We start from the raw sequence: 24,804 nt of genomic DNA, 5'->3' as shown, positions 1-24,804 counted from the left end.
CATTTACTTTTGTTCCCGGCATGTTCACAAATTAGTCATAGAGAAAACTGATATATTTTGGCTCCTAGAGGACAAACCAAAAATGTTGTATATAAAGAAGCTCTATAAGTCACATGTAGATACATAATTATTCCAACTACAGCGACTGCAGCGAAGTGCACGAAGTCTGCTAGATTTTTTATATAACAGAGAGAAATAAGTGGATAGAACTAGCGAGCTTTGTTGGGCTGAATGGCCTGTTCTTGTCTAGATTGTTCTAAGGTTCTAGTAGTTTGGGACCAAACGAGACTGAGGGTGTAATAATAGGCAGATGTAGATTTTTATTCCATAACAGCTAATTTTGATAAGAGAACTCACAGTTCTTTGTGAAAATATTTACAGTGAAATGTGCATGGTACAAAAATCTCAGCAGCCTTCTGGTCCACCTCCAAGTCTGGTGCACCTCACACACACTAACTCTGTCTCCACAATTATTCAAACTGTCTTCCTCTTCCTGCCACAACCGTACTTATAAGATGACTCCGTTCTCCGTTACAGCATGCCTATGCACCAGGAGACACCATTTTTGTCCAGCAGAGGGAAATGCACATCTAAAAACAAAAATCAAAGCATCAGACATGCATAACAAACACAAATAAACATACTCAATCACCACCTAACATAGCCAGACATAATCCTACCTAACCTCAAGGTTATTTTAAAAAAAATGCAATAGTATAAATCCACCAATAAACAAACTGGACTCCCCTGTGGCTGTCATTCTGGACTCCCAGCTGTCCACAACTGCACTAAGCCTTGGCATCAACTTTAAAACACTGGCCAATAAGCATGGAATAACATGTGTGAGGCTCGAAGCTGGAACTGCGGATAGACGGAAAATTAAGACACAACCTGCCAGTAAATCCAAAACCTTGTAAACATTTTCTTTTCCACTGTAAACTCTCTACCAGTTATTTATTATTTATTAGTGCTGGAGTGAACGCTTTTGGTGTGTCTTGCTTATCTCTGTCAGGCTGTACTGTGCTGCTTTGCCATCATGGCGAGGCTATAGTGTAATAATAACTTTTAAAGAAATTGCACAGTAATACAATATTAAGATTAATGTTTCTTCTAGTTAGTTCAAAGCATTCACTGACTCCAGTGTTTTGTCATGGAAAGGTCTTGCAGTAACTCTGTTCTCCCCTTTATTTTCTTTATTATGCAGACCTTAACAGCATGCTTCAAGTCTAGGACTGACTGCTTCTGTAGTCTGGTGCTTCTCCCATCCATTGGCATCTATAACACCAGGTAACGAGAGAGTACCAGAACAGGCAGGAGAAAAGTTGCATTATATTTACATTCACAATTATTCATGTATTGTAGATAATATGTCTAAAATAATCTTCTTCTTTTGGCTGCTCCCGTTAGGGGTTGCCACAGTGGATCTTCTTCCATATCTTTCTGTCCTCTGCATCTTGTTCTGTTATACCCATCACCTGCATGTCCTCTCTCACCAATCCATAAACCTTCCCATAGGCCTTCCTGTTTTCCTCTTCCCTGGCAGCTTTATCCTTAGCATCCTTCTCCCAATATACCCAGCATCTCTCCTTTGCACATGTCCAAACCAACGCAATCTCGCCTCTCTGACTTTGTTTCCCAACTGTCCAACTTGATTTGATCCTCTAATGTACTTGTTTCTAATTCTATCCATCCTCATCAAACCCAATGCAAATCTTCTGCTTTCTAGTCAGTGCCACGGTCTCCAACCCATATAACAGAGCTGGTCTCACGACCATCCTGTAGACCTTCCCTTTCACTCTTGCCGATTCCTGCCTGTCACAAATTACTCCTGACACTCTTCTCCACCGATTCCACCCTGCTTACACTCTTTTTCACCTCTCTTCCACAATTCCCATTACTCTGTGCTTTTGATCCCAAGTATTTAAACTCCTCCACCTTCACCAACTCTAATCCCTGCATCCTCACCATTCCACTGACCTCTCATTTACACACATGTATTCTGTCTTGTTCCTACTGACCTTTATTGCTCTCCTCTCTAGAGCATATCTCCACCTCTCCAGGGTCTCCTCAAACTGCTCCCTACTATCGCTACAGATCAGAATGTCATCAGCAAACATCATAGTCCACAGGAACTCCTGTCTAATCTCGTCTGTCAACATGTCCATCACCATTGCAAATAAGAAAGGGCTCTGAGCCGATCCCTGATGTAATCCCACCTCCAACTTCAATGTTTCCGTCACTCCTTCCGCAGACCTCACTACTGTCACACTTCCTTCGTACATATCCTGTACAACTCTTACATACTTCTCTGCCACTCTCCGACTTCCTCATACAATACCATAGCTCCTCTCAAGGCACTCTGTCATATGCTTTCTCCAGGTCCACAAAAACGCAATGCAACTCCTTCTGGCCTTCATTGTATCTGTGGTGCTTTCTTGGCATGAAACCATACTGCTGCTCACTAATCATCACCTCACTTCTTAACCTAGCTTCCACTACTCCTTCTCATAACTTCATGCTGTGGCTCATCAATTTTATTCCCCTGTAGTTACTGCAGTCCTACACATCCCCCTTATTCTTAAATATCAACACCAGTACACTTCTCCACTCCTCAGGGATCCTCTCACTTTCCAAGATTTCATTAAACAATCTGGTAAAAAACTCCACCGCCATCTCTCCTAAACATCACCATGCTTCCATAGGTATGTCATCTGGACCAACGGCCTTTCCATTTTTTATCCTCTTCATAGCTGTCCTTACTTCCTCCTTGCTAATCCATTGCCCTTCCTGATTCACTATCTTCACATCATTCAACCTCTTCTCTCTCTCGTTCTCTTCATTCATCAGCCTCTCAAAGTACTCTTTCCATCTGCTCAACACACTGTCCTCACTTGTAAGTACGTTTACATCTTTATCCTTTATCACCCTAACCTGCTGCACATCTTTCCCAGCTCGGTCCTTTTCTCCCTCCTTAGTATCCAGCCTCTCATACAACTCATCATACGCCTTTTCTTTAGCCTTTGCCACCTCTCTCTTCACCTTGCGCCTTATCTCCTTGTACTCTTGTCTACTTTCTGCATCTCTCCGACTATCCCACTTCTTCTTTGCCATCCCGATCCTCTGTCCACTCTCCTGTATTTTCTCATTCCATCACCAGGTTTCCTTTTCCTCCTTCCACTTTCCAGATGTCACACCAAGCACCCTTCTTGCTGTCATCCTTACTACATCTGCTGTAGTTTTCCCAGCTGTCTGGTAACTCTTCACTGCCATCCAGTACCTGTCTCACCTCCTACCTAAACTCAACCTTGCGGTCTTTCTTTTTCAGCTTCCACCATTTGAGCCTTGGCTCTGCCCTCACTCTCTTCCTCTTCTTGATCTCCAACATCATCCTACAGACCACCATCCTATGCTGCTTAACTACACTTTCCCCTGCCACCACTTTGCAGTCTTCAATCTCCTTCAGATTGACTCTTCTGCATAGGATTTAATCTACCTATGTGCATCTTCCTCCACTCTTGTATGTAACCCTATGTTCCTCCCTCTTCTTAAAATATGTATTCACCACAGCCATGTCCATCCTTTTGGCAAAATCAACTATCCTATGACCTTCTTCATTCCTCTCCTTGACACCATATCTACCCATCACCTTCTCGTCTCCACTGTTCCCTTCACCAACATGCCCATTGAAATCCAATCCAATTAAAATTTTCTGCCCCTTGGGTACACTGTTCATCACTTCATTCAACTCACTTATATGCACTAACAACATTCATCATCACACCTCCAATTTCCAGCTTCATAATCATTACTCTGCCCAACACTCTTTTCACCTACAAAACACTCTTGACATATGGTTCCTTCAACATAACTCCAACCACATTTCTCCTCCCATCCACACCATGATAGAACAATTTGAATCCACCTCCAATCCACCTAGCCTTTCTTCCCTTTCATTTAGTCTCTTGCATGCACAATATATCAACCTTCCTTCTCTCCATCATATCTGCTAACTCTCTCCCCTTACCAGTCATACTGTCAACATTCAAAGTTCCTACCCTCAGTTCCACTCTCTTTACTTTCCTCCTCTCCTCCTGCCTCTGGACAAGTCTCCCCCCTCTTCTTCGGCCAACAGTAGCCCAATTTCCGCCAGCACCCTATTGGCTAACAGTGCTGGTGGTGGTTGTTGTTAACCTGGGGCTCAACCGATCCGGTATGGAAATTTGTATTGTTGTCCCCATATTGATTTGGCAAAATTTGACACCAGATGCCCTTCCTGACGTAACCCTACCCATTTATCCGAGCTTGGGACAGGCACGAACAAACAAACTGGTTTGTGCATCCCCTAAAATAGTAATATACGAATACATGTGACAAAAATACAATTACAAATTAAGTATATGCTTGCTACAGTGTGCCTCTCTGTATTATGTTCTATTCCATCTTTCAAACCACAAGGCCTTTAAATTGAGACAGTGATGGCAAATGCCTCTTTATCCATGGATGGAAAATGGCAGCAAAAGAGTTGCTGTGTTACTTCTATCTTTACCTTCTCTGATGTACCACTTAAGCCAACAGGATAAGCAGACTCCCTACTTCATAGCAATGTGACGATGCGGGTTCTACTCTATGCTCCCATTTTCCTTTTGGGAGCTCTTGAACTTAACACCATTGGTGATGTCACAGGATGAGCTGGACAGTGAAGACATTACAAAGCAAGTGGATGGTGCAAGTGCTTTTATTAATAACAACAAAACCAAAAACAGTGTTCAAAATAAATAGTGCAGTGCTTCTAAATGTCATTCAATAAATAATCCATTAAAAATCAGTGAAAAGGTGGAGATTAAAATCCAGTTAATAAATCCATAAAAACAAAGTTAAAATACTATGGCTGGAAGCAGTCCTTTAAAACAAAGCACAGTACCTTCTTCTACTGGTGGCTCCCCTGCTTCTCCCATCCAGGTTATGCACCAGGGGAGTCTCCCTACCTGCAGCTGACCTTCTCCTTTGAGTCTGTAGCCCTGCGGTCCCTGGCTCCGTAGTACTCTCCAGACCATGACCTGGGTTCCCCAGTGACCAGGACGCTCACGCTGGGGCTGCCACCTCCAAAGCCTTCTGACTCCTGCTACCTTTTGTGGCGAGACAGCCACCTTCCAGTCACATTTGCTCCTCCAAAGCGCTCAGCAGGAGCAACCACTTCTACCTGGCCCGAGTGTCAGCCTAACACTCCCAAGGGACTCCCAGCTGCCTGCTCTCTCTAGCGAGCCTGCCTTCACCCGCTTGCTCACTCACGCATGCACGCAACGGCTTTCAGCTTCCTGCTGTCGTCTTCTCCCTTAACCTCTGTTTACATTCCACTTTCAATTTCTTTTCTACCCCTCTGCTCCTACTATATATAATGGGGACATGGCTCAAGTGTGGTGACTAGCAGTTTCTGGCTTCAATTATGGATGCAGATGATTCCTCACCTGTGCACAAAAAGGAAACACCCACCTTACATTGCATCTGAGAACCGCTCTGGCCGCACTACCACATCCCCTCTATAAGCCGTGAGTGCAGCAATTATCTGTTTAAAAACTGGCCTTTTCTTCTGAGCCATGGACCCAATATACCACAAGCAACCCCATTCAACCACAACTCCAGTCACAACGCTATTCTAGCCCAGGCGTTCCCCTTGGAGAAAAAAAAGGGGCATCATACATTCTATCTAACCCTTATATATTCTAGGCTATGTCAGACTATTAATGGACTTTGATCTGAGCCCACTGACTGACCAGCCATCTTCTGAGATTTTAACAATACTAGTTTTAAGCTAGGTTTTTTTTTTTGGTCAAAGTACGTATTTGTATCATAATATTATACTATCTTCATGACATGTAGTGTGGAAGAATAATTTTAGGGTAACATAGCATTCATCTTTAAGAAATAGCATGAAGGGGTAATAAATGTCGGAAACGAGATAAAGATCAAGTGAACAACAAAATGCACACTGAAATATAAGAATCGGTTCAGGAAAAATACTGAGATGGTCAAGTAAATAAAGAATGTACCAGAAGAAAGGTTGATGTAATATACAAAATGTACTGAAGGTTGAGTAAGAGATGACTAAGAAATCAGCAGATGTCCTATAAACAACAAGAATGGACAGTTATATGCACAGAAATTTCAAGGATGGTGGCTCATCTCATAAAAGAACCAAAATGTAATAGACTTTTATTTTATACTAGCCGACGCTCGTCGTAACATACGGCGGTGTAAGAATAGGAACGGAAAATGGTGAGAAAGGAATTGAGAAATCAAGAAGAAAGAAATACTTCTTGAAAGACGCAGTTGTGAATAGGTGTTTTGGTAGAGATGACAGTCGAAAGATCTAACCCTAGAAAAAGCCACAAACAACTGACCGTGGCTGAAGCCTGGTTGTTGTAGATTAACGCAAATCTTTGCAAACGTTTGTCCTTGGGACTTGTTGATAGTCATGGAGAAGGCGAGTCTGAGTGGGAATTATGTGCATTTAAATTTAAAAGAGAGATTGGTGTCGGAAGGAAGGAGAGAAGTTCTGGGAATGAAGATTGTTTCAGAATTTTGGATAGCTATCAGTTTGTACTCAATAATATGTGTATACATTCGGGTAACGATGAGTCTTGTTCTGTTGCAAAGACCTTTTGATAGCATAATATTTCGGAGGAGCATAACTACAGCTCCTACCTTTAGAAGAAGGATATGGGGAGGCATGCCAATTGGTGTGAGGGTGTGTAAAAACTCCTGTGGGAACATTAGTTGATCATTAGGATCGTCACTGACCACTGTACCTACACTCTTGAAGGTCACTTTTTCACCCTGTATAAGATCAAGAACTTTGTTGAAACTTTGGAGAATCATCGTTTGTGACGCTCAGTATTGCTCTTGCAGCAAGTCCTTGTGGAGTCACAGTCGAGAAATTAATAAATTAAAAGTTGAGCAACTGGATCTTGTTGTTGTGGTAAATATTGAGAAGGTAGTTCAGCTGTGTCTCCAGTTTTACCTTCCCCAACTTCAAGAAGCCATTGAACAATTTGAGCTTCACTTTCAAGAGCTCTCATATTTTTTGTGAGTTTTAGGATCTTCATTTTGTTCCACAGCCTGTGCTTGTTGATGCAAGAGGCAACGGTGAGAGCTCGAGAACCGCGGAAGAGAACAGGCAGTATTTGGCGGAAATTTCCACCGAGAGGAATGGTTTTATTACCGAAAAGTGCATTTTCCTGAGTGAGATCTCGCAGTAGTCTGTCAACAGCTTCAAATGCATAACAATGTGTCATTGGTGCTTCATCCCAGATGATAATTTTCGCTTCAAGTATATTATTGGCATCGTTGGTATTTGGCTTCATGTTGCAGGTTGATGTTGGTGTGATTTGAAGAGGCATTTTGAACACGGAATGTGCAGTACGGCCGCCAGGTAGCAATTGCAGTTGCTGCGATTTCAGTTGAAGCAACCGCTATTGCCACGTCTCCTCTACTACCTCACAGAATAAATGAGGGTTTTGTATACAAAGGTCTTGCCTGTTCCTGCGGGGCCAACGAGAAAGAAACATTTCTTGGAATGAACAGATGGATTGTATATTGCCTGCAGTACTGTTTTTACGACTGTTCGCTGATCGTCGTTGAGTTGTTGTGTATAATCTGAAGGTACTTTTTGTTCGCAGAGAATGTCAACACAGGTTGGAGTATAAGGTGGGATGAATTTGGTGACTGGGACATGAAATTGTTGAAGAGTCATACCATAGCACTTGAGTATTTCATTAATTTCTGAGAGAGCGTGCAGTGTCAGTGGAATATTTAGTAAACAGGTCTTCGCAAATTGCCAGTTGATGTGTTTGCCATAGGTCCGGGATGTTGACAGGTTTCCCAAAGACACAAATGATAGAGAAGAGTTGTCTCATATGTACGGGCATCTTAGTTTGTGTAGCTTCATAAAGATGCCATGCCAAATCTTGTCATCGTTAAGGAAACCTAACTCTTGACATGCTGCTTTAAACGAGCTGCATAGGTTTCCATTTATGGTTCTAAGCTCCTGGAAACCGAGTTAAAAGGGTGCGTAAGTAGTAGCGTTCTGAGTCTTGAATAGAGACAATTGACATTCTACCTATAGCGTTACTTTTTCAGAGTCATCGCTTCCACATGCTAGCCTTGGAATTGAAAGTATAATAGTGTGGAATGTCTATATAGTGGAGTGATTTCGCATGAGTATTCATCTTATTCAGGTCAAACCATGCTTTTAGCATGGTTTTTCACGTTGCTTTTCAATTTAAGGTTTCTTCTTTGAGACCTTCATGAAACAGGACAGCTTGTTGTTCTTGAAGATGGATAGGTAATCGTATAATTGTGTGAGATTTGTCTCACATACTGTACTCACTAAGGTGCCACATAGCTTCTGGAGCACTAACATATCTTCCGTCCAAGAAACTCGTGATTTCATCATGAACCAAGTCATCGTTAGCATGTTCTTGCTGTAAGGTAACGGAAGCTGCATTATAACCTTTGTGAACATATTTGTAGAGATATTTGATGGACTTTATAGATGAGCAAACTTCAACATTAACATGTGCAATGAATTTTTTACTCAACCAAGGGTTGTACGAAACTATCCACCGATTATCAATTATAAATTTGCCTATTTCTTGCAGTTGGCCCTTCTCTTCTGCGGTAGATTGGGTACCCGTTAATGTTTTCTTGCGTGTGTTCCTTGTAATCTTTCGGGAATCGGTTGGTGCAAGTACCATCCTTGATGCAAAATGCTGTTGGGTTACCTGCTGTACCGCATGGTCCATGTACCATGCATTTAGTAACAATTTCAAATAACTTACGGTCAGTCTCTGGTTTAGGGAGTTCAGCAGTGACATATTTATCAATGTCATCTTTGGTTCTTATCTTAGAATTATTGTGAGGAGTAAACAGCATGTGGGTATGAGGAAGGCTGCGTTTCTGAAATTCGATTACGTAAATATAAGAGATAACAACCCCAAAAAGATGATGTTGTAGAATGTCTCTAAATAATTCCTGCAGCTTAATCCAAACAACTTGTACTATAATATCAAGTCTGTGCTCCGGTCTTTGGGTATCCGACAATGCATGTAGAATTTCCGGCCAAGCAGGATTACATGTGAAAGTGATAAATAAATCAGGCTTTCCGAATTTACATACTATGGCCATGGCATCCAGAAAGCTTTGTTGCAGGTATCTAGGACTTCCTGCAAATGTGGACGGTAATATGATAATTTTTCCTACACGTACGTTATTTTCAGCCTTTGCTTGCAGTGCGTCTGATAGTCCTTTGTATTGTTCCACGCGCAGATCTTGTTGATGTAATCTGAGATAGTTGAGAGGCGCACCCTCTGTTTTTACATACGCATCTACGACGTACTGTTGGAATAGTTTGCCGCTGAAGTGCAAAATACTAAATGTATTCCTCATTGATAATCTGTACGCATAAAATTGGCATTAAGTAAGCCTGATTCGGTTGCCGGTTCTTTTATTGGGAACATGTTGTAAATCTTTGTGCCAGCCAATGTCTCCATAAAGGAATAAAAGTGGGTAAACCATAGGATCGCAATTCATATTGAGTGTGGAAATCTGCTTACAGGAGTTGCCTCTGGGATAGATGAAAATATCCCTTTCAGCAGGGGGTTCGCCATCCGATGAAAATCACTGCAACATTGGTGTGACATGTCAGGGCATTGTATTGTCGTAAATCCTGCCCAGGGTTTTCCTTGAAAATCATTCGTACAGACGCTGTTGGATTGCACTGAGCGATTTCATGCATGTGTTTGTATGATTTAGTGAAGGGGTTGATTGTTCGGAGCATAGACTCTAGCTGGAGAAGTTTTCGCTGCATGCAGTTTGCTTTATTTTGTAAGTGTACTTCAGTAGCTTGTGCTGTGTCAAAAACATACAACTGTCCATATCCTGGAGAGGTAGAAGTGTTAGCGAATAGTGGAGAGATTTGGTGATAAATTTGCCCACGTCTTTTAAAACAGTATGGTCCGTGGCCAGGAGGTTGAGCTATCTGTGCACCCATGGAAGCAAACACTAGAGAAGAGTTGTATTCTCAAATGTGTTCACGATAATTTTTACCTTCTGATGTTTGCTATTTAAGAAGCTGTTGTAAAGACACAGGTGGCTCCTGCAAAGGTGGTAAAGCTACTTTACTGTCGTGGCAGTACCTCGAGTACTTCTTGGATGTATTATGCTCAGCAGGCCAGTATAGTGCATGACAGTGTTTGCACTGCTGGTCTGGAGTCCCAATGCTGTACTCTTGGACGGTAAGACAGGAATGAGGTGAAGTACCACCTGTGGTAATGGGAAGAGGATTGTGTGCATGTCTGCTGAGACTGCATTGGTTTAGAAACATTGCTTTCCAGATGTCACATTGCAAGACTTTTGAATGAGTTTTGTTGTGTTTAGTCAGACAATTCTGTGTAGTGAACTTCATATTGCATTTCTGGCACTGATATAGTTGTTGGGAAGAATGCCTTTTCTTTTGTTCAGCAAGTGAGGTTCGCGTTTGAAAAGTTTTGTTGCAGGAACTGACCTGAATAAGATGGATACTCATGCAAAATCACTCCACTATATAGACATTCCACACTATTATACTTTCAGTTCCAAGGCTAGCGTGTGGAAGCGACGACTCTGAAAAAGTAACGCTATAGGTAGAATGCCAATTGTCTCTATTCAAGACTCAGAATGCTACTACTTACGCACCCTCTTAACTCGGTTTCCAGTTTGCAGTTGGTTTCCAGAACTGCACTGCAAGAATGTGTTACTGGAGTGGGAGTCAGGTAATTTTTTTAAATTTTTGTGTGTTTGAAGATAGTTCTGCGTTGTGATACGTTTTGTGCAAGTGTGACACTGAAACAATTTGTCGTTGCAGTGAATTTTCTTGTGTTTGGCAAGGCTGGGTTTTGTTTTGAAAGGTTTACTACAAATGTCGCAGAGGAAGGTTGTACCTGTAGACGAAACTGTAGTGTTTTGTGGAAGAGAAGAATGACTGAGGACTGATGTGTTGGTGTTATCAGACATTATGTGCTACTGTGGAGACATGATCGGAATCAGTAGGTAGGCTTCATAGTGGCCATTGTCCAGTTGTCCTGAGTACAGAAGGTAAATGAAGAGAGTATTTCCAGAATTGTAAATGCAAGGCGGGATGTTGGGGTCGTGTTTGAAGTAAATGACAATGGTAGCATGGAGAATCTCTGAAAGAGCTTGAATTTCAGCTTCACCACCATAAACTCCAGATGTTGCCATGTATTGAGATAGTACTCCTGACTTGTTGTGATAACTCGATTTGGGTTGGAAAGAACAACGGGAAAAACGTCTCCAAATCTGTCCCAATGTGATGCAACGAAATCTACTGTCTACTGTCTATGTCGTAGTGAGAGTGCATTGCCTTCCTCAACCGTTTGCGTCAAAAAATAACCCACTGATAGGAACAGGCCGATCATGGAATAGAGACGACGTTGTACAAAAACCTGTCAACAGAGAAGATACTGTCGTTCATTTTATAACAAAGGCTTATTTTATAACAACCGTCGCAATATAACAAAAATAGCAAGGTGTATGGGAGGCCGCAGGCAGTGGGGGGAAGGGTTTGGAAGAGAACAAATAGGAATCGAGAAAAGCAGGCAGCGAAATGCCGTGTCAGCGGCGTGTGGGCAGGACCGGTTTTGAAAAGGCGCCGCAGGAATCGAGAAATGCCGTGTCAGCTGCGTGTGGGTGGGACCGGTTTTGAAGAGGAGACACAGGCAGCGAAATGACGTGTCGGCTGCATGTGGGTGGGACCGGTTTTGAGGTGGAAGCAGGACGAACCAGAAGAGAAATATATATAAGAAATAAATCATTTGGGTGTAAACCAACAGACCAATCAGAGTAAAATGTATGCATTGATTGATACTGTATATAAATTCAACAGTTTATAAAATGAACTCCATGTTTCTCTGATCATTCTGTCCATGCTGTAACAGACTGCTTTTGACGAAGGCTCCCTCTAAGGCATTTTGCTGCTGCTGTTTCACTTCACACCTGCCTTGATTAGGCTTGTTGAATAAAACAAAGGAAGGGTGAGGTGTGGGTAGATGTAACTGGCACACCTTTTTAACAGCCCCTCCTATCCCCATAGAGTGGATTGTTAAGTGTGGTCCACCTGGTGGAGGTGTGAATTGGGCCTGATTTTCCTGGATGAAAAGGCAGCATGATAAATTAAAGACCGTTTATGCCTAAGGTGTCCACCTCTGTTGAGTGAGGGATCGTTGATTGGCACATGCAAAGCTTCCCTCACCCCTCTCTCAAACCACTTGTCTTCTCTATCCAATATCAGGACGTTAATGTCCTCCAATGACTCTCCTTTGTCCTTCAAATGGACGTACACAGCTGATTCCGGCACTGAGGTGTCCCATCCTCCTATGTAGCGGCTGTTTGGTCTCTTTAATGTAGTTCAGGACACTCTTTGCTGCATTGAATGGCATAGATTACATTGCTCTTCTTCTGTTTTGGTATCTGGTCTTTGGGGTGGATGAGTCTCTGTCTCAGTGTGTTAAGTGGGTTTGAAGTGGACAGGTATGTGGTGTTTTCCAAAAATCCTTTTTAACTTTTCAGACACACCAGCTATGTATGGAATAACTAGGTTCTTCCATTGGTCCTGGGACTCCGGCTGTACCTTTTTGGAACAAGATACTGCTTTGTTAAAAGGCCCACTTGGGATATCCACAGATCTTAAGGGCTGTCTTCAGATGCCGGTTTTCCTTCTTCTTAGCTTCTGTGGAAGTGGGGATGTTCTCTGCTCTGGTGTAGAGTCCTGATAACTCCTAGTTTGTGTTGTAGAGGGTGATGTGAGTCAAACAAAAGATACTGGTCAGTGTGGGTTTTCTGTAGATTTCTATTTCTAGCTTTCCCTCAGTACTAATGATGACTGCACAATCCAAGAAAGCCAGCCAGATATCTTTGGAGTCTTCCCTGGTGAACTGCATGTTGGTGTCCAATGAGTTAATGTGGTCTGTAAAGACCTGTACCTCCCGGATCTTGATCTTTACCCAGGTGTCCTTAAAATATCTGAACCAGTGGGTTGGTGTCATCCCTGGGAAAGAGTTGAGTGCTTTCTCCTCCATTTCTTCCATGTACAAGTTGGCTACAATGGGTGACACTGGGGAACCCACAGAACAGCCATGTCTCTGTCTGTAAAAATCACCTCTGTATGAGAAGTAAGTGGTGTTCAAACACAGATCCAAGAACAAGACGATTTGATCTGGGTTAAGGAGGCTTCTGGTGGTTAGGATGCCATCTTCTTCCAGTCTCCTCCTTACAGCTGTTAATGCAGCAGTAGTGGGGATGCTGGTGAAGAGAGATGTGACATCAAAGGATACCATGGTTTCATCCATATCCAGATTTAGCTCCCTGACCTTGGAAGCAAACTCCTCTGAATTGTGGATGTGGTGGTCCGTGTCTCAAACTAAAGGTGCTAGGATTGTGGCTAGGTATTTGGCAATGTTGGAAGTGACGGAGTTAATGCTGATGAGGCTGGATTGTGGCCTAACAAGAAAGAAGTCCAGTTGTGATGACTCAATTCCCAGATATTTTTGAAGACAATTAATTAATTCTGGCTCTTCACCTAAAAATGACCTTGTTTTATTGACAGAAAACAATAATACCTTTGTCTTATGGTGCAATGACATCCACCAGTAATTGAACATTACTAATAAAAAGTAGCTAGTGGACTTCTGGCATGCCAGAGGATGATGAGGAAGTGGTCATGTTGCAGACTTATAAATTCCTGGCGTTCAACTAAATAGCAGACTTGACCACATGGACTACAGAGAGTTGTAGTTAAGCTGTTCTACTAAAAAGAGTGGGGTCATCTTTTTAAGGTCTTTTAATGTGTGTGACAAGTTTATATGGATGAACTAACAAACAATCAATACAGTCCACTGAAATAATTAAAGTTGTTGTCCGCCAGGAGAGTAACACCGGCTCAAGGAATGTCAAACACCTGAATAAACTAATCAAGAAGGCCAGCTGCATTATGAGACAAACTATGGATTCACTAGATACAATGAAAGTAAAAAGGACAAGAGCAAACGTTAAGGCCACTATGACTGTTTCAACAACACTGTCCTGGAGCACCTTTAATTTCAGCCTCCATCACAAATACTCTGACACTCTACCAAGGGGTGCTACTGGGGCCCTTTTTTGCCTACAGCCATTATACGTGTCTTCACCCAAACCAGATATAACAGACACACTGGCATATGGACAAAAATGTTAAACATTACTATTAAATGATAACATTTTTTTTTATATAGACATTTTACTGCTGTGACCATGAAATCACTACTGTCATCCGTTTGTGTTTCTGACTGCTATGTGGTACCGCAGTGACACTTATTTACAAGGACAATCAAAAAGCAACACTTTTGAAAATGTATTATCCAGTAGCGTTTCCAGTGTTGGACCAATAAAAAGTTTAATGTATTTGGTGTCTCCTAATAATGGATTCAGGTAAGATCAAGTGTTCACTGCCTACAAAAAAAAGCCCTCACTTTGAAAGATCTTAGTTTATAATTTTCCAGAATCCTTTTGTTGACTACTATTACATTATCTACCCTTCCTTTTTAACTATCTCAACTTAATAATATAAACATTATTATCTGCCTACTTCCTTAAGCTACAACAATCTTTTATGTTGTTAAATCACATCGTATTTAAATGACTTTTCAGTATTTATGTTTGACTTTACCTAAATGACTTACAAAACATCCATCCAGTTCCAGAATTTGCCTTTTCTACTACAGGATCAAGGAAAGTTGGAGCCTATAAAGATAACATCAATTACATGAACTTTCACAGAAGTACACACATATCTGTTATATATGAACATGTGTTTTAATATGAGGATAACCAACTGTATACATTCATGTTTATGAATTTAACCATTTTGTTTAGTTAAAAATCCAAAATAACTTTATTTAGTACATACTGTGAACATATTTGGAATAAAGACCTATTTTCCTGATTTACCTCTTTGCTCACAAGTTTAAAAACGCATATCAAAAAATCCAAATGAGATTAAAGTGCACATTGCAGACTTTAAGGGCATTTGCGTACATTTTGTTCTCGCCATGTACAAATTATGACACTTTTTCTACATGGTCCCCACAGATTTCAGGGAACTGTAATGTTTGAGACATAGCAATAAAATATATGTTAAAGCAGTCATGTTTAGTACTTTGTTGAATATCCATGGCATGCAAGGACTGCTTGAAGTCTGTCATGACCAGGTGCGGAGTAGCTTCTCTGGTGATACTATGGTTGCCTATAATGCAGCAATCTTCAGCTCCTGCTTGTTTTGGGGGCTACTCACCTTAAATTTTCCCTATAGCATATGGAAGGGCTGCTCAATTTGATTTAAATAGGGTGACTGGCTTGGCCATTCAAGAATCTTCCATTTTTTTTGCTTTGAAAAACCCCTGTGTTGCCTTAGCAGTATTTGTGGGATCATTATCTTGTTGTAGGATGAAGTGCCGGCCAATAAGTTTAGAAGCATTTAGCATGTTTCTACACGCCTCAGAATTCTTTACTTAAATGAAAGCCTGCAATGTGCACTTTAATTGCATCAGAATTGTTTGATTTGTAATTTTAAACTGTGGAGCAGAGGGGTAAACAACATTGTTCCGGCTAGCCTCAAATATAATCTGTTGGCAAGAAGGTGGCATCTGATGGTACTTTTAGATGCTTGCTGTCCCCCTAGATGCTGTTTCTCCTGTTTTTCTCCACGAGTAAAACTTTCCTCTCATTTGAATTGTGTGTTCTCTTAAGTTTTCCATAATGATGGATGAATAAGGGAATTTGTGCCACCTCACATTTATACTACAGGTAAACATTGTTTAGTGCTTGAAGGTGTCTACACACTCAGATCAACCTAAAACAAAGTAAGATATAGAGAAAAAATGCTTCAGTTACATTTTCTTCATAAGAATTTCTAGGAGTGCCAATAACCGTGGCACAAGTGGCTTTGTTAAAAATAATTTCTTCTTCATTGGAGATTTGTTTTTCTCAGAATGTACTTCAATTAAAGGATGGAATTCACATTTTGTAGTGTGAGATTATGTGTAATTCACCAAAAAGTGATTTTTTTTTCAACCCTTCTTTTTACTCATCTTTACAAGGGGTGCCAATAATTATAGAGGGAACTGAAAAAATTGTTTTATATATATTATTTTTTATATATACATTTGTAGCTGGAAACCTACAAAGGAAACAAATGAATCAGGTATCTTAAAATAGACCCTGACTGTGCCCGTTTTGATTAAAAAAAATAAAGTTAGTTTTCCTGAAGCTTGTGGACTCCGTGTCTTCTCTCGGGTGTAAGACAGAGATTCACTCATCAAATTGTACCAAGAGTGAGGTCTTGCACCAATGGATCCGCAACAGACAAATGATGTTACTCTCCCACTGGAGCCAGATGAAGCTCCTGCAGGCACTCCTGTTCTTGCCTGTCCCCGGCACATGCTGGTGAAGATGGCTCCCACTAACGACCCCGAGTGTTTATTAGTCTGTTTTGAAAACACAGCAACAATAATGTGCTGGGACAAGAAAGGCTGGGCAGCTATTTTGGTTTTGAACAGGGAGGCCCTAGAGGTTATGCAAAATCTTCCTTCTGAAAGGCTCGATGATTATGACTTCCTGAAGCAACAGATTCTCCTCTGGACTGCTATGAGCCTCTTGGCCAAGGGATGTCAGTTTCAGTTGTGGTAAATCGATCAGGATTGGCTTATACAGGGACAGGTCCAGGACTCTGTAGACCTGATTCAAAGCTGGTTTAATGGAGACACCATTGAGCAAATTGTGGAAAAGCTCACTATTGACAATCCTGATGTGGCATGGACTTTGACCCAACCATTCTGTCACTGCCTACTGGCCAGTTGCTGAAACTATGGGTTGCAGCCTCTGCCTACACCTCATCCTTACCTCTCCTCAGAGTAACAGCTACTGCAACACCTGCCTTGGTTTCTCCTGCTCAAGACCAGACTCCTAGAGTTGCTGACGACACTGCTGGGGGCACACAAAACTAAGTCACGAGTAGAAAGCACTATTGTAGGAAACCCTCAGCTGGGTTTGAGTGCAGGTGCTTTTGCTGTGATCAACCAGGGCATCTGGCTCAGGAGTGCTGCTCTTTCCTGCACAGTCCATGGACCTCAGTCTGGCTCAGACAATTTCAAGGTCTCTATTAAATTGGCTGGACGCGAAATCCCAGCTGTGTTGGACTCTGGTAGTGACCGCTGGGTAGTATGTCATGACTTGCTCTGGCAGATTACCTACACAAATTAAGGACCAGGTTAACATTAGCTGTGTTCACAGAGACGTTTAAGAAGACTTACTCCCTCTGAAATTTAAGGGGAGGAACTTTAAAGTTTGGACTACCATATCTGACACTTTACTCTGGCCTCTTTATACAGTAAGGAAGAGGATTGCCTTCTTCCCACGGATCTTAGCCACCTGCAGGGCACCCCTCTCCACTGTTGTGATCTCGCCGCTGACAAGGTCGGTCAAGGAGCCAGCTTAGAGACTGAAGATAATTTCTCCAGTAATGTAGGACACAACACTTCGCCTGAGGGTCTGGGACAATTGGAGGATTCTATGCATCAGGCGCCCACACCTTCAACCTCCACAGGCCAGACAACAGCTACAGGCCCCAGAGAAACAATGACTGGAGAGGTGGAAGGGTGCTGCATTGGGCCTTGGGGAAGCAGGTACTGGCACCCCGACTGAGTTTGCACACCTGCAATGAGCCGACAGCAAATGAGCAGACAGCAGCATAGACTTACATTTAAACAAGCACATGTCACAAACTCTTACTCTAATGGAGCGGGAGGGCCTGAATTTGAAAACACCACACTTGTTGATTAAGGATGATTTCTTATATCGGGTGATTTCTGGTTGCATAGGGGAAGGGCTGATTGAGCAGTTGGTGGTCCCGAGTGGGCACAGAGACAGATGGTTTTAAAAATTGCTCACCATGTCTGGAGATGTCATCTTGGCACGAAGACCAGGGATCATATTTTAAAACACTTTTATTTGCTGAATATCGGCCGAGATGTGGGACAGTTTCTGGGCATTACTTGCGAGATATTAATGGACCAGGGTATGCCATTCACTTCTCACATCATGAAGCAGCTGTATGAGAACCTTGCAATTAAACAACTGAGCACCACTGTTTATCACCCACAGACGAATGGCCTGACTGAATGATTTAACAAGACTTTAAAGCCGATGATTCGGTGGGTGGCCCTTGACGACTCGACCTCCCAAGACACCATGTTGCCCTTCATCCTGTTTGCTATTCGGGAGTCCCCTCTGGCATCCACCAGCTTGAGTCCATTCAAACTGTTATTTGGCTGCCAACCACAAGGGCTGTTGCATAGGTTTCAGAAGGAATGGATGGGGGTTCTCAATGCAACTCACGGGGTGAGATTTGTCGATTGGGTTGTTTCTCTCCAAAAGCAAATTTCTAAATTGTGGTGGAGCATCAGCAGCAGGAACAGGAGGAACAAAAACGTAATTATGACAAGAAAAGCAAACTTTGCGAATTCCAATATGGGGATCTGGTCCTGGTGTTGATCCTGTCTGACCCCCATAAATTTCAGGTGAAGTGGCTGGATCCAGCGGTACTGGAGGAGTATACAAGTCTCCTAAATGACAATGACAGAATACCCAGCCAACAAAAGCCCATGCAAATCTTACATTTTAATCTTTTGAAAGAGTGGCACAAACCACATAAGGTGTTGGCCACGTCAGCGGCAGTCTATCAGACAGAGGATACTATTGGTGATGATTTACCAAACTCCCAGAAGGCTGAGTTGCTGTCACTTGATTAGGAGGTACCCCAATGGCTTACCGGCTGTGCCTGGCCGGACTGAAATTGCTGAACACAAAATCGTAACTGATCCTGGTGTTAAAATATACTGTAGATGCACCCATATGATCTTCTGGAAGCAATGTGGAATGTGATATGAGAGGAGGTGTAATTTGTGAAAGTAAAAACAAGTGGTGAAGCCCAATTGTTTGGGTTCCAAAGCTGGGCGGTTTGGTTTTGTATGGATTTTACATGTTTGAATAAGGTTTCCAAGTTTGATGCATACCCAATGCTACATACAGATGACTTGGAGAAACTCGCACAAGCCTTACCTCTCAAGAAGGGATAATGGTAGGCACCCCTGGAGGCATCCAGTTGCGAGAAAATCACATTTGTCACCCTGGATGGGTTGTTCGAATTCACTAGACCCCCATTTGGGCTCCATGGTGCACTGTTGACTTTTCAGTGGATGATGGATCAGATTTTGCGACCCTATTCCAAGTATGCTCGGGCCTATCTTGATGATATGGTCATTTTCAGAAATGATTGGAGGTCGCATCTTGATAGCCTGCAAATGGTGCTTAACAGTTTGAGGATGGCTGGATTGACAACTAACCCTAAGTATAAATTGGGGATGTTGAAAACACATTATTTGGGGTACTCTATGGGGAACGGTTTGATTAAACCTCAGTTGGACAAGTTCGGTGAGGTGCTTGGATATCCATGTCCAGAAATGTAGAAGCAGATTCATGCTTTCCTAGAACTCACTGGGGATCACAGAGGATTCATTCCACACTTTGCTCATACGGCCACCCCTCTCACTAACCGGACAAAAGATTGAAAAAACTGCACCATTGTCTGGACAAATGATTGAGAGAGATACTTCTTTGACTCAAAAGCTGCTTAGTCTTCATTCCTGGTTCTGGGGAATCTGGTCTTTTCTAAGGAATTAATTCTACAGACAAATGTGAGTGCTTTGGTTTGGGGGCAGTACTCTCAGTGTTTCTATGGGGAAGAACATCCCATCATGTTTCTAAGCAGGAAATTACTCGAATATCGAGAAGGAATGTTTGGCAATTAAGGGGGTGGTGGAGGCTCTTTGCTACTACTTATGGGGCAGACAGTTTACCCTAGAAACAGATCATGCACCACTCCAGTGGCTCTTCTGACAGAAAGATACAAACCCACTAGATGGTTTATTAATTTACAGCCACTTGCTTTTGATGTTCACCATTTGCCCGTCAAAGCTGATGTTCTCCTGCATCTACCTAAGCCCAGCTTAGACTGTGGTTTCTTTCCCCTTGTTATGAAAGAAGCATGGGTTTTATGGGGGTTGGATGTGAGGTTTTAGAGACACTGAAACTTTCCTAGCTGTGCAGTGCGGCAAAAACTCTGTCATTGCAGGAAGGGATTGCTTGTTTGTCACTGAGGCAACCGCAGGTTGTGGTAGCACCCATTTGAAAAAAAGTCCCTGACTGTGTCTGTGTACTCGACATCTTTTGGGTGCGCATCTGTGACAGTGCGGCACAAAAACAAATTTGAAAAGATCATGCTCACGATAGGAGCGCCTGCCGTCGATGGGTGATTCAAGGAACATTATAATTGCAGGGAACAGTATTACTTGGCCATTAACCTGGCCACAACTCTGCCTGATTGCGGTGTCTGTGTATTGGAGCGTGGTAGATCCCAGTACAATAAATAACTGCGCGGTTCCTGTTTAAAGCTGAAAAAAGTTGGTGTTGCTAAAGCACTGAGAGTCAGCCTTGTGTTTTGGGGTGTAAGATAGGGACTCTCATGTCACAATATGTATAGATATACACACACACATTTTAATACAAATTAGAAGGACTAGAACTGTCAGAAGCATTTCACTCTACCAGATGAGGCATTCTGTATTAACGCCAAAAAAATTACCTGGTATTACTAAATGCTTGAATATTTAGCATCTTTTAAATTAACAGGAAGCAGTTACACTGAATTTCATAATAAAATGGTGATAATCATGTCCAAACCCTTGTAAGGGAATACGACACTAGATGAATAAAATATGTGCAACAAAAAAAAAAACAAAAAACAAAGATAGTAGTAATTGAATACCTACACAATTCAGCCAACATGTTGTCAGATGTTGCCACAGTGCCTACAAGAGACATGTAGACAAATGGACCTTCCTTAAAAAAAAAAAAAAGTTACATATCCAAAACACAAGTTTTCAGTTATTATTATAATCATTAATTATTAAATTTTAAATTATGCATTTTTTACTCATTATTACATTATTGGATGAATCGCATTTATCAGGATCACTATGGCAGTTTGGCAAAATTACAGGGCTTTCTTACTTATGTTTTGTGATTTTGACCACACCTTGCTAAAGAAACCAAATGTGACTCCCCATTTTTATATTGCATTCTCGGGAAAATGGTACATCTAAACTGAACCGATTGTGCGTGTGAGTATGACCTATGATTAAGTGGTACTATTCCAGGATTAGGTCTGGCCTTTGCACCCACAGCAAACTCACATTCAAACAGGTTATCTGCTTGGTAGAAGCAGATCAGAAAGTGATTAGATTGAATAAAGAATCTCCAGTTATTTGGAACACTTTTAATGTTTTCTTCTTCGTGTGTGTAAAATATAAATATTGTGTTTGCAAGTAAGATTTATATATTTTTTTTACTTATCTACAATTGAAATAACTTTTTAGATAGCTCAGGCCTGTACATTTTTAACAGTTACGACAATGTCATTTAACTTTAAAACATTTTTAAAATGTAACGTCAACAATTCTGATAAACTTCAAAGCTTTAGATTGAAAGTCTGAAAAATAATTTAACATTCACATTACGTATCTGTGCAATTAGCCGAATATGCCATTCAAAAAGGCAGGGTTTGAGAGAGTTATACTGTCTTCCAGCCGCCTGCTTGCTTTTATCTTCATTATTTTCCCTACATCTTTCGGTATACAGTACTCTGTACATCTCCGATATGGAGGAATATTTCGGACAAAATGAAATAAATAAATAAATGCGTAAATAAATAAAAGTACTGTGAAATGTGAGCATAAATAAATAAATGTGTCATGAAATGAGAGCCTTAATAAATAAATATGTCATGAAATGAGAGCATAAATAAATAAATGTGTCACGAAATGTTTTTCGTTGCTTATTTATTTATTTCATTTTGTCCGTAACATTCCTGCAAACGGTCATGAAATACGGCTTGAAATAAAACTGTCACTTTCACTCGTCAAAGTTGAGAGGGTGGGCTCTAACACGCCCTCTAGTTACTGATTGGTGAATCGATAGCACAAGAATTCATTAGAAAAATGGTTACTACTGCCGATGAAATGGATTCTGGCGAAGATATTACGTATTTCAGAGAGAGAATTGAAGATTTATCGGAAGAAATTACAATGTTGGCTTCCCTTTTAGAACTGAGTATTTGACCCTTGTTTTACGAGTAGAAAGTCAGTTGCATATTCGCAGCTACTTTTTCAAACAACTGTACAGCTCTGATCAGTGGCAAAGTTGTTCATCCATCCATCCATTTTCTAACCCGCTTGTTCAGTTCAAAATATTAGTTGGAGCTGCTTTGGGCATTCCATGTCAAAGTACCTAAACTAATACAGCCGTTGCAGCTTACCGTATGTCAAACTGGCTCATTCGCCTTGTGATCGTCTTCTCTGATACATCATACAGATCTGCAATCTGTCGTACTTTTAAACCGCATAACAGAAGTTGTTCTATTGACTCAGCTGGAATGTCAAAGGATGGACGTCCAGAGCAGGGAACTGCGTCACCTGAACTGGAGTGTAGTAGAGTCCGTTCCACCTGTTCTTCGATAATTTCAAAATCAGTTTCATCTATATCAGAGTCTAAAAGGGCCGTCAACATTGTAATTTCTTCCGATAAATCTTCAATTCTCTCTCTGAAATACGTAATATCTTCGGCAGAATCCATTTCATCGGCAGTAGTAACCATTTTTCTAATGAATTCTTGTGCTATCGATTCACCAATCAGTAACTAGAGGGCGTGTTAGAGCCCACCCTCTCAACTTTGACGAGTGAAAGTGACAGTTTTATTTCAAGCCGTATTTCATGACGGTTTGCAGGAATGTTACGGACAAAATGAAATAAATAAATAAGCAACGAAAAACATATTTCGTGACACATTTATTTATTTATGCTCTCATTTCATGACATATTTATTTATTAAGGCTCTCATTTCATGACACATTTATTTATTTATGCTCACATTTCACAGTACTTTTATTTATTTACGTATTTATTTATTTATTTCATTTTGTCCGAAATATTCCTCCATACTCCGACAAACACAGCCTCAATTTTAAATGACAGTTTTATCGCGAAGGCGTGGATTCCAAAGTTTACTTACCAACGTAAAATGCACAATGGCATCGTAGCAGAGCCAAACCAGGACCCATCTATCAGTAGATGAGCAGCGAGCACCCAACCTCTGCGCCAACACGTACGCCACTGCCAACTGCAAGCCGCACGCTAACAAACAGCGGGCCGAAAGGGGGCTCAGGATGGAGGCAGCGACTTCCGAGTCGACAGACATTTTATTGAGTAAGAAAAATGAGCACCTGCGCTTGTGAACTCAAATCGGTGAGCGAGCAGGATAAAGGTAGCGCTCGCGCTTTCTTTTCTCTCCCGTCCTTTCTTTATTCCCTCTGGCAATTGGCTGCAATAAGATCACGCCTCTATACTCAACCCGCCCTCTACGAGTTGGTGACGTAACGACAGAGTGGCAAGGGACCCTCTGGGGTAGGAATTGTAGCAACAAGAACAAGACACCCAGTTATTACAGAGGAAGTAAACAACATTCCAATATTTTATACTAATTCTGTATTAAACAGTATTCCAAGATTCAATATCAATTTCTCCATTATATTCTGCAGATTTATCCTTACCTGTATATTAAAATGACTGATTCGATCATTGTTCGTTTGCTACACGTTTAAAAAACTGAGTAGACGAAAGGATTTGCCCTATATGAGTGAAACGCTTCGTACGGACGAAAAAAAAAAAAAAAACTAAAGAAATGGGCGTTAGTGGCAGCGAGAAAATGTGAGACGAGACAAAAATGTTAGTAAACTGAAACTAGTTTTATAAGAAGCGAAAGACAGATACGAGTCACAGCAGTTATTTCATACGTGTCTGTTGTATGTGTAGACCGCAAAATCCGACACTTATAGTTAACCTAAATTGTTAACAACTAGCGTCTTTTTATTTGTAATGTCAGATCACGTAGAATAAAATTAAAGTCCGATTTCTGTGTTTGGGGGAAAACATGTCATAATTAGCTAAAGAAAGTGCACCTGTGCGCAGACTATGGCCAATTTAATTGCAAGTCAACCACTATTAGAGAACCCTAAAATATTCTGTCAAAACGATTATATTTGTATAAAAATGATTTCAATGCTTTTCGTGTTCATTCGATTGCTGTGTGCTTTTGCTTCAACATTTCTACAAGAGAGCAAAAAATCTCTCCATTTTCAGTCCTGGGAGAGAGCAGGTTTATAGTTTTGTGCTCATCTTCCAGTAGTGGGCAATGCACAATGAAGTGAAATGTCTTATAGCAGTGCGCTTGAATGCTTTTTGAGCGTCGCACACACATTTCTACATTGTAAAAACATCTTTTACTTCCTACCTATAACTTAAACTCCAGAGTGGAAGGAAACTTATAGGTAACATGCTATGTGTGAACCAGGGAATCAAAAAACAAAGTTTTTTCGGTACATACCAAACAACATCCTCAATTACTAATCACACATATAAACCAGAAAAGATCAAACACATGGCTACAGTGCATTTGTGTCAGTCTTATAGAAGCGGAGAGGGTAAGTTTAAATTGAGGCTCCATGATTTGATAGATTAGGGGGAGTTTTTAGGTTTGTAACTCCTTTTT

General features: G+C 41.3%; 1 protein-coding gene across 1 annotated transcript in view; it reads right to left on the bottom strand.

Annotated features, from left to right (window-relative positions):
• The window catches only part of ebpl (EBP like), a 47,375-nt gene extending 23,826 nt beyond the window's left edge, over positions 1-23,549 (bottom strand). The window contains exons 1-2 of the mRNA XM_039744895.1: positions 23,269-23,549; positions 20,973-21,042 (exon numbers count right to left, since the gene is read on the bottom strand). Of these exons, the coding sequence (XP_039600829.1) occupies positions 20,973-21,042; positions 23,269-23,454 (256 nt within the window). The 5' untranslated portion in view covers positions 23,455-23,549. The remainder of the gene's footprint in view (positions 1-20,972; positions 21,043-23,268) is intronic.
• Between the last annotated feature and the right edge of the window lie 1,255 nt (positions 23,550-24,804).

Source organism: Polypterus senegalus, chromosome 2 (genome assembly GCF_016835505.1).
Source record: "Polypterus senegalus isolate Bchr_013 chromosome 2, ASM1683550v1, whole genome shotgun sequence".
NCBI classification, from domain to species: domain Eukaryota; kingdom Metazoa; phylum Chordata; class Cladistia; order Polypteriformes; family Polypteridae; genus Polypterus; species Polypterus senegalus.
Note: the sequence above shows the minus strand (reverse complement) of the source record. Positions and strands in the feature narration are given on the sequence as shown.